The 9,995-nt window shown below is 41.9% G+C and overlaps 1 protein-coding gene across 1 annotated transcript; it reads right to left on the bottom strand.

Moving 5' to 3' along the window:
* Nucleotides 1–247: 247 nt before the first annotated feature.
* Nucleotides 248–9,961, bottom strand: LOC139448612 (myosin-14-like). The gene is made up of 12 exons (XM_071230177.1): nucleotides 9,688–9,961; nucleotides 9,093–9,190; nucleotides 8,680–8,809; nucleotides 8,373–8,443; nucleotides 7,892–7,991; nucleotides 6,320–7,399; nucleotides 6,012–6,064; nucleotides 5,766–5,817; nucleotides 5,477–5,568; nucleotides 5,067–5,124; nucleotides 4,090–4,152; nucleotides 248–942 (listed from the first exon to the last, which is right to left on the bottom strand). The coding sequence occupies exons 1-12, from the start codon at nucleotides 9,959–9,961 to the stop codon at nucleotides 248–250; spliced, it is 2,766 nt and encodes a 921-aa protein (XP_071086278.1).
* Between the last annotated feature and the right edge of the window lie 34 nt (nucleotides 9,962–9,995).

The following is a 9,995-nucleotide window of genomic DNA, read 5'->3' as shown; positions in this document are numbered from 1 at the left end:
AAATGTAGGAAATGTGTGATAAACTGATCGATTACCGCAGATTAATAATCATAACAATATTCATGTGAGGATACAAAATGTTTCTAATACACAACGGAAACCAGTCAAGAAAACGACACCTTGTTACATTTTTGTACATAACAAACAACACATAGACAGGTAACTTCTATGTCCGCCTCAATCAATACAATCACATTAATAAATGTCACACTTAGAAGTTTACACAATGTCATGTTTATTTTATTTTCTAAGTGAGGGCGTTATAAATAAGTGACTTCTTGGAGTCAGTCATGGTGATGTCCACCCCGCTGACCACCTTCATGTTGACTGTGTAGACATCTGGCTCCCCAACACTAAACATGGGGAGAAGAGACTCCCTCCACTCAACATCCAACTTGGCCAAAACAATCCCCCTGTCAAGATCGATGAGGGCGAGTCTCCCCCTCCCCTCATCCAGCACAACGCCATAGTGGAGGGTGGCCTGTGTGCCGGGTGTGTCAGACATTGTGTTTCTGTAACACTTCCCCCGCTCCCCCCGCTCCCCCTTCTGATCCACCCAGGTACAGATACTATCCCCGTGTGTGCCACATCTTCCTACACTGACACACCAGGAGCGGCTCTGTACACAAACATACCAGTCACTGTCCACCTGGCTCTCCTCCCCAACACCCATCTCCAGGACAACAGGCCACCCAAACCCTCCACCCACGACACCCAACCTGGAGTGGGTCTCCCAGTATCGAGGTGTGTGTGGGGCAGGGGTGACATTAGAGGGGGGTGGGGGAAGGGGGATGGGGGTGGAACTACAGGTACCTCTGTATCTCTGTAACCTGCCACTGTCGCTGTGTCGTGTGGCGGGCGGCGAGTTGACCAGCTCACCGTCTGAAGTTACGTGGCAGCAGTCTGTGTTGGCTCGAGCAGCGTCCAGTTGTAGTTTAGGACCTGGAAATATACATTTTGTTTACAGTTTCCCAAATTTCCTGACTCCAGATAACAAATTGGTCATTTTATTGTGAACCTCGTTTCAATGTTTACAAAACACCGCACTGAACGATCGGCTGCCATGTTCGTCTGTCTGTGAATTTCAACATAACAATGCCCTATTTAATAGCAATAAAGCTGTGAAATTATTTCACCGGGTATTCAAAATGTTTTTCATACATTTTTGTGTGCATTTGTAAACAAATGAATGCTGTTATAAATACTTTTTCACAAAGTTGTAGTTGAGCTGGTTTGTGTTAGCAATCAGAAATAGACAACAGCCTAAATATTCAACATTATTCCACGATAAAACTATCATCATGGGAATTCTAAACTCTTCTTGTACAATACAGTAAACAATAAGATGGAAAAAGCTGTTGTTTGACGATTTTTTTACACTTGAGTGTTAAACAGACACAGTGTGAACAGGTAACTTCTACGTCCGCTTCAGTCACTGGCCACAGTTTCAGCACACTCGCTTGACGGGAGGATGTCGCGTCATGTGTTGTGACTGGGACACGATGTAGTTTATTGTCACATGACGAATATTAAAAATGTTGTCAAGGATATAATTTAATACATTCTCAGTATTTAATGCACCCACTTCTCTAACTATTCCCACAGACGTAAACATAAAATAACTAAACAATATATGATAGCAACGATCTACATTGTGTTAACACCTATATTATCCTGCAGATACACAAGTCAACAATGCTTTCACCAGTCACCCGACCCTGAGATTCACAGAGTTGAACAAATTTAGAAGTTGGAGAACAACAGTAATTCAGTATGTAGATCTAGGCAGCGAATTCCAATTCTTTTGATTTGCATTCAACATCAAAACTTTTACCCATTTACCAGAACTGAAATTCAGAAATCAGTAATCCGAATTGTTTTTCTAATGTTGAACACCGACGCCGCTTTTATCAATATTCCGGTAATATCACGACGGAGAACACCAGAAATGGGCTTCACACATTTCAGCCAAGTGGGAAGTCGAACGCGGGTCTTCGGCGTGATGATCGGACGCTTTAACCACTAGCCAGCCACCGTCCCAATATTGTTGCCATAGCAACAGGTACGGCCTTCATCATCAGTGTCATACACATATGTACACTTACCTTAAGCATGTACATCACAATACATGGGTTTGTTAATACTTATAAACCTTTACAATTATTGTTATTGTGGCGCCGTTAAAAGTGACAATACAATGATATTGAAATCCACATTAGAATTTAGGATTTACGCATAATATATGCCATTAGCACTGACACAACCAAGTCAGCGAGTCTGCCCACCCGATCTTGTTAGTCGCCTTTTACGACAAGCATTGTCGCCTTTTACGGCAAGTTGGTAGTAAAAGATGGAATCAGTATACTGTGGGGTATCCATGTTAAACTGCGGCACGGTAGTTAGCACTTTGATATCGATATTAGTCTAGATTTGTACAAGCAGACACAAACGCGCGCGCGCACACGTACATGCACGTCGCTGTACAAGTGCAATAATTTTGAACGTTAAATCTCATTTCACCTCACAGCATTCAGAAACAGTATTGAAGATGAATGTTAACGGATAAACGTACACAATTAACTGAAAGTGTTTTACAATAATAATATTTCTCAGTCTCATTAACCTCCTCGACAAGGTGAACTGATCAACTGAAATCTACAATGTCATAGTTCTTACGTGAATTTGTGAATCAACTTGTTTGTTACAGTTGGTTGTAGTTTAACGTTTACAATACATATCCATATTTATGATATACGGAATGAACTATAAATATTATCCATGTCATCCTTTCACACACACCATACAAGGGTGACGGGAGGCGGTACAACTCAGTTCCGACATACTAAAAACATTTATAGACTCTGCCACGTGAAATAGAATGACGAAATATCGCAATGATTGATTAACGAAGATAGGAGCATGTGTGATAAAACTTTAGAAGTAAAAACAAGCAATTTTACTTACAGTAATGGCAAAATATAGCAAAGTGCGCTTTTCTAGAAATAACCATTTTGCTTGCGACAAACATCATCACTGAGTTGTGATCTCATTGTTACAATTCGGGTAAGAATCGACAGTCAGGTAACGGCGAGCGGTTATATTTAGCAGTTAACTTGATCAATAGCGTAAAATACTACATCTGCACGTTTTTCTTTCAATTTGTTCCTTATCGGCGGAATGACTTGTTTTCACTATTTAGTAGCTGTCTTTGTAAGATTTATATTTCGTGATTCTATTTTAAGTGGCGAATACTAAAGAGAACAGTCGGACGTTTTTTTGTTGTTGTTAACAATCGTGAATGAAATTTCTCAAAAATGCGCCAACTGAAAACAACTGAGCGGCTCCATGCAATTGGAATACTGGCTATTACAGTTTCTTCTTTGTTGCTGAACGCCGCACTCCCCAGTATTCAAGCTATATAACAGTGGTCTGTAAATAATCGAGTATGGACCAGACAATCAAGTGATTGACATCATGAGCATCGATTTAGGCAATTGGAATACGATGACATGCATCAACCAAGTCAGCGAGTCTGACGACCCGACCACGTTGGTCGCCTCTTACGACAAACATTGTCGCCTTTTACGGCAGGCATGAGTTGCTGAAGTGTTCAAGCTATATAACAGTGGTCTGTAAATAATCGAGTATGGACCAGACAATCAAGTGATTGACATCAAGAGCATCGATTTAGGCAACTGGAATACGATGACATGCATCAACCAAGTTGCTGAATACCTCTTCTACCTCGGATCTTCACGGGTCACTGGATATTACAACGAATGGAAAAAAACCTTGTGGCTAAAGTTCGTTTCCCGAAAAGGGTACATGATACACCTTGAGTATTGCTCCCTCTGTTGGCTCCCTTCCTCCCTCACTCACTCACTCTGTACAACTGGGATACAATAATCGAATACATGGCTGGTTCTCCGTCCACACAGCAAGACACCAGTAGTGAACAGCAAGGATCAATGACGTCAGTGCGTGATGACACACTATCATTCAGGTTGAGTTTCATTGAAGTGTTTTTTTACTACTGATGCGACTGCCTGGCAGAGCGGACAGCTATCGCTATGATTCAAATGTACTTACACATGATGTACATGTATGTGACACCGCTGTCCCCCTTGACGATGTGCGCTGTGCTAGAAAAGCCTGCAAAAGTAAAGATTACAATGTAAAACACAACTTTGGCGCATTTGCTTCTGAAGAAATGTGAATATGGTTTGTTTTCCCAGATGACCTGCACAGTTAGAAGACAGTCAATCTGTGAGGTGTGTTTTTAAAAACTGTATTTCAGTTATAACATGGAGTGTCAGCTTGGTGTGAATTGTTGCGCTTCAGAGGACTGGGTAAACCGTGTCCCGCACAGCGGTTAAGCACCCTCACATAAGTGAAACACACAGCTTAGTCATGTTGTAGTTTCATAATTTTCTTTTCAACCAACAAAAATAGCTGACCTCGTGTTGTCGTCAAACACGAACTGAACAGCTATATAAAATGTGTTTCCTTCTACTGCACAAGCGACGTGGCCATGTGGAGACACCATTCTTTCAAACAGATATTTGCCAAGTCTATGACGGGTTGTGTCTTTATTGCCCCACATTTCTCAATTCGTAAGGATTTTCACATTGCCTGATATTGAATGGGTAAGAAACAACGTAATAACATTTTGTTTTTTTTACGTATCCCTACTTGTCGGCATCCGAATTCCTTAAGTTTAAGGCTGACACGTGTGCATTGAACACACTTCCGTTATACAAAAATACCAAAGGTTTCTGCATTAACGAAATATGGGCTGCCATTACACAATCCCGTCTGCATTTCATAATGTGACCAACATTAAATGCTGTAACAAGAGAATAGAAAGAAGAATTGATTGACCTCTGAGTAATCTGTTTGTGGTAGTTTAGGTATAGTGTCAGTCGTACACAATCTAAGCAAATGACCTATCTACTATACATAAATGATATTGTAGCACTCTAGATGGAACAGGTGGCATATTCTATACTGATAGTAACTCGAATAAAGTTTTGACTTTAGTCTAAAATCAGTTGTCCTGCACGAACCTCGCAAGAAGATTTCACGTGGTACTGTCTCAGTGGAGATGCATGCTCCAATTGTGAGCTGAAACAAAGGTGTTAAGAGATTGTTATATAGTGTAAGCTGTTTTATTTTATAGGATGGACAATTTGAACTTAGAGATTGATTTACCTTTACTGAATGCAACTGAAGATTCAGCGACAGAACATGAGTATGTGATAGGACGTTTTGGTTTGTTGTTCAACACGGCACTCAGCAATATTCCATCTATATGGCAGCGGCATGTAAATAATCGTATCAGGGCCAAACAAACCGATGAACAATGACACGCCATTAACGAGCCTGATCACCTGATCCATCTATTCGCCTGTTTACAATCAGCATTGGTTCTGGGGGCCTATTCAGACCCGCATTCACATGGGGTTATTAAACGTACTTTGGTGACAGCTTCATAAACGTCTTGTGATGTCAGCTGTGCAGGCTGGAGTTCCTGTGATCCAGATACAGTAGAGTCGGATTCCTTGATTCCTGTTGGAAGACAAACAAACATATTTGAACGTTTTTTTACCTGACTCAAATTGTTTAAGCATGTTTACTTAAATCCTACATTTCGAGTCGTTCACGTATGCGTTAGGTACATTGATGTTTTGCTATAAAGACTGAAATAGAATAAGTGATGTATTTAATCTGCTCCTTCCAACCTCCATCCGGGTATCATACAATACCTGTGATGCGATGTATAATCTGGAGAAGCTGACGCCATCGTCCTTCATGCAGCTGAAACGACAACCACAATGTATACCTGTAGGCATTCAACCATCTGAGAGACTGTAATGTGACGTTATTATATAACATAGAACTGGTATAGAACTCCCAACCATGTTCATCAGCCGAATATTCTAATTGATTCCAACAATATTTGCATTCAACGTATTTAGATACATTTAATTTCCTTTTAAACAACATATTACCGCGTTTGTTTCTTGTTCTCTATGTGTCAGCAGGTGTATCTGTTGAAGCAGATCTGAGGACAAATATGGAACAGATATATGCATCGGCTTTTTGTAATGTATATCTAACGTGCAATGTTTACAAAGTCACTTACGACTTATAGATAAGTGTTACACCAACATCTTGGATTAAATGCTTTAGTACCGATGTGACCATAAAGAATAAGTGCAGTTGAGGCATTTAAGCAAATGTTTCAGCAGTGGAATGAGAAACTGGTGAGTGGGTTGCTGAGTATTATCTAAACATGAATGTTCTTAAATATACCTACCTTGATACGTAGGCTGTGTGTCTGGAATATGATCCGAGTCAAGAGAGGAGACAAGGCCACCAAATGTATCGGTGAGTTCCTCCAGGGCTTTCTGGCCTTGAAAGGAAAGGAGGATCCTTGTATCTCTTGTGTCATCTTCTGGAAGTTCCCTCTTGAGATTTTCATCACATTTCTTCAGTATTGCAGCAGTGAGAGTGATGAGCTCCTCTCTTCTTGTGGATTCCAGTGTTCTCTGTGTGTAGTCTATCGTGGAAGTAATGGAAGTATGGACGTCATGTATAGTGTCAAGTGTCTCTTGAACTGTTTTATTTGGGGCCTCCAGACTCATTTTGACCTCTTCCCTCAGTTCTCGCAGTCGATGAAGGAACTTCACAGCTGCATCTTTGCAAACTGCAGTGACATCTTGCTCCAGCTTTCTCTGTTTATCTCCCAGTTCATCTTGGTGACTGTTGACAGTTGCCATTTTGTCTGTGACATCTTTCAGTTTACGTCGTTGATTCTGCAACTGTTCCTCCAGCTGACCTTTTGCCTTTTCATGGGCATGATTCAAGTCTTCTTTCTTGTGATATCTATGGGCCCCATGTAGACATACAATACAGATAGCCTTCTTACATGTGTGGTCATACAGCTGCAGCCTGTTCTCAGGGTGGTCTCTGCAATTAGGTTCCTTCAGCCAGTGCCTCCTGGGCATATTCTCTGTCCGGTTGACCTCCTCCACTCTGTGGTTTCTATTCCGTTTCGGCACGTCATGATGTTTATGACAGTCGGAGCTGAGCAGGTTATCACATTCGTGACAGTACACCTCAGCCTTTGCGTCATGATCTCCCTCGATGTAGTTACATTTCTTGTCTCCCTTAACGTTGGCAGCATAGGCAGCCTCATTGCGTCCAACATGATCTACTTCAGTCTGTTCCATGTTGAACTCACGACCACAGGGACATTGGAGGCACTTCTGCTTCGCTAGGGCGGTGCGGTGATCAATGCATGGTTTGCAGGCAGAATGAAGGCATGGCAGGAGACAAAGCTGACTTTCATCACAGCAGGATTGAGTTGAAAACTGGCACATTCTGTCACTGGAACCTTGGAGTAAAAAAGCAACACATTAAGATGTATATATTCAATATCATACTGAGCTCTTCATGATTAGGCCGCTTCCTTGGTCCAGTGGATAGAGCGTCTTTCTGGTGAGCGAAAAGTCGGGGGTTCGATCCCTGACCAACAGCCGTTAAAAGATGGTACTTGTTACCCTGGGTGGATCTCGATATCAAGGGGCTTAAACAAGAACTGGTGTGCTCGGCGTCTGTATATTTTGTATGATAGGGGTATTCATTCTAAACTGCGGCTCATGGGACGAGCGCTGTAAAATCAACATTACTCAGGAAAAGTACAAGCAGCCACATACGCACGCAAATGCTTACACGCACGCACGCACACACACACACAAACGCACTCACATGCACACACACGCACGCAAGTATTCGCGAAGCTTAGCCCCATTTCTCCCCACCTCTTTATGATTATGTTTCTGACTATTTACGTTTGTGAGATTGATTGTCCCTTTTCTCAGTGTACCTGCATGTTGGACCTGCACTGCAATGTCTTCCATATCTGGGGAATGTACCCTACGGTCCCCTGACAAGGCCTCGTTTGCCTGCTGTTCTTCGTTCAGTCTCTGAAATGACAAGTACCAAATGATTCATATTGTCCTTTTTATGTTACATGTGTAGTTGTGCAACAGTGTTTCTATTTCCGAGTATCTCCTTCAGGATAACATCATTCCTTCCTGTAGGCACGGGTGGCCCAGTCGTCTAAGGCGCCGCGATTCGCTCTGCAGAGTTGGGTCCCTTGGGCTCGCCAGAAACCTATGATTGTGGGTTCGAATCCCGGTTCGCCCCGATTATGTTTCTAGGTTTGTCAGCGCCATACCCGTGCTCGTGGGTTGAAGTGGTAAACGTCTGAGACCTGCATCCTCCCACATTAAGCTGACACGCCACGATATAACTGGATTATTGTTAAAAGCGGCATTAAACCCAACTCACTCAGTCATTCCTACCTTCTTCACGTCGTCACATTCTGCTTGACTCTGCTGCAAATCATCATTTGACTTTGACAGTTTCATTTTCACTGAAATGAGAAAGTTGCAAGGATCGCATCAGTCAATTGCTTCTTTGATCAAAATACAAATTCCTTGGTATGTTTTATTGTAGATGTCGAGGTAAAGTATCTCCAGCAATGGCACCGTGTGGTTAATAATACTATACAGGTCAATGGAAATCAGCAATGCTGCACTGCCAGCATAGGCAAAAGTAAAGTTGCAAATAAAAGATACATTTAAAACCGGAAGGGAAACATCAGCTTACGAGCTTCAACTTCCTCCTTCTGCTTTTCTATCTGTGCTATGTGTCCCTCTATTTCCTTTTTCATTGCTTCCTCCCGTTCAGCTTGGTCCAAGTTTTTTTGTTTTAGTTGTTCCTCAAGTCTTTCCATTGCCTGACAACAGATGTGAACGAGGAGTGATCACCTGAACATCCACAACATATAAATACACCTAGACATTGCAGCTTATCACATGAGGTGCCTGTTTCACTTTTCTCGGAACATGTAATATAAACTTGATGTTTAAGAGAGTTGCAGGAAGCGTACATTCACTAAAATTGCACATCTGATACCTAATACATGTGCAGTACTAATTCATACATATCTATCTCATCTGAATACAGGGGTATCTTAACATGATGAGCAGACAAGTTTTAACTGTGTTCGGACTACTCACAGATTGCAGTTCAGCTATCTGGTCCTCTTTATAACCAAGTTCCTTTCTGTACTGAGCTTCCAGCTTGAACTTGTTGACATAGATTAGATCTGAACTACCTGAAGAGTAGAACATTGTGCATGTAGTAATAATAGCACGAAATGAGATATAACTCGTTGTTTGAAGACTTTTTGTTTCTTTGGTTGGAGTAGCTACTAACAAGACACATCTGTGGCTGATAGCACTTCTCTTTATCGGCATCATACCATATTGCAGTGCATTCATCTTTTTTTAATCATATCATATTTTATACTTTGAATGTTGATGTGTACTGTCATAGACTTACTTCAATGTATTGATATACAACGTCAGATATCATTTGTTGAGTGGGAGAGAATAAAACGATGTGTGACCTCGTGACCTTCTGGCTGTGATCTAAATGTAATATCCAGGCTTAATGTGGTGACCTGGTAGGTGGCAACGTTCAGGATTTAGTTCTCCAAACAACAAATTACATTTCTGATGCACAAAAAACACAGTTACAGAAATACTAGTCCAACTGATAGCTGTATGCTATTGGCAGTTCTGGCAGCTTGTGACAACCTTACTTACATACCTGCTTCCATGGAGGTTACATCAAGCCGTTGTTTGATGAACGGCTGTGAGGAATCAAGGACAGCACACAGTGTCCGGTACCCTTCTGGTCCCTTCTTCTTTAATATTTCTAACAGCCTCTCACATTTTTCCGGCCCAGCCTGTCTACACCTGTCATAGTCTGCCTGTGTGAAGACACCGTCCTCCAACAAAGCGTCCAGCACAGGGTCCACCTGAAGGTACTCCTTCAGGAACTTATGGTTCCTCTGGATGACGACAACGTGGGGAGCAGCCATCTTCTGACGTCAGGTGTGTGGGTATGTCGCTAGG

The sequence above is a fragment of the Haliotis cracherodii genome, unplaced genomic scaffold (genome assembly GCF_022045235.1).
Source record: "Haliotis cracherodii isolate W230 unplaced genomic scaffold, xgHalCrac1.p SCAF_7, whole genome shotgun sequence".
Taxonomy (NCBI): domain Eukaryota; kingdom Metazoa; phylum Mollusca; class Gastropoda; order Lepetellida; family Haliotidae; genus Haliotis; species Haliotis cracherodii.
The sequence above is the reverse complement of the archived record's forward strand: the minus strand, read 5'-3'. Positions and strand labels throughout refer to the sequence as shown.

What these genes read in the sequence shown, in the direction of transcription:
- LOC139448612 (XM_071230177.1), bottom strand. Translation starts at nt 9,961, where the DNA reads ATGGCTGCTCCCCACGTTGTCGTCATCCAGAGGAACCATAAGTTCCTG. An exon ending in GAGAACAAGAAACAAACGCG is followed by an intron (nt 5,818 to 6,011) that starts GTAATATGTTGT and finishes TTGTCGTTTCAG; the next exon opens with CTGCATGAAGGACGATGGCG. An exon ending in TTTATGAAGCTGTCACCAAA is followed by an intron (nt 5,125 to 5,476) that starts GTACGTTTAATA and finishes CCTTTGTTTCAG; the next exon opens with CTCACAATTGGAGCATGCAT.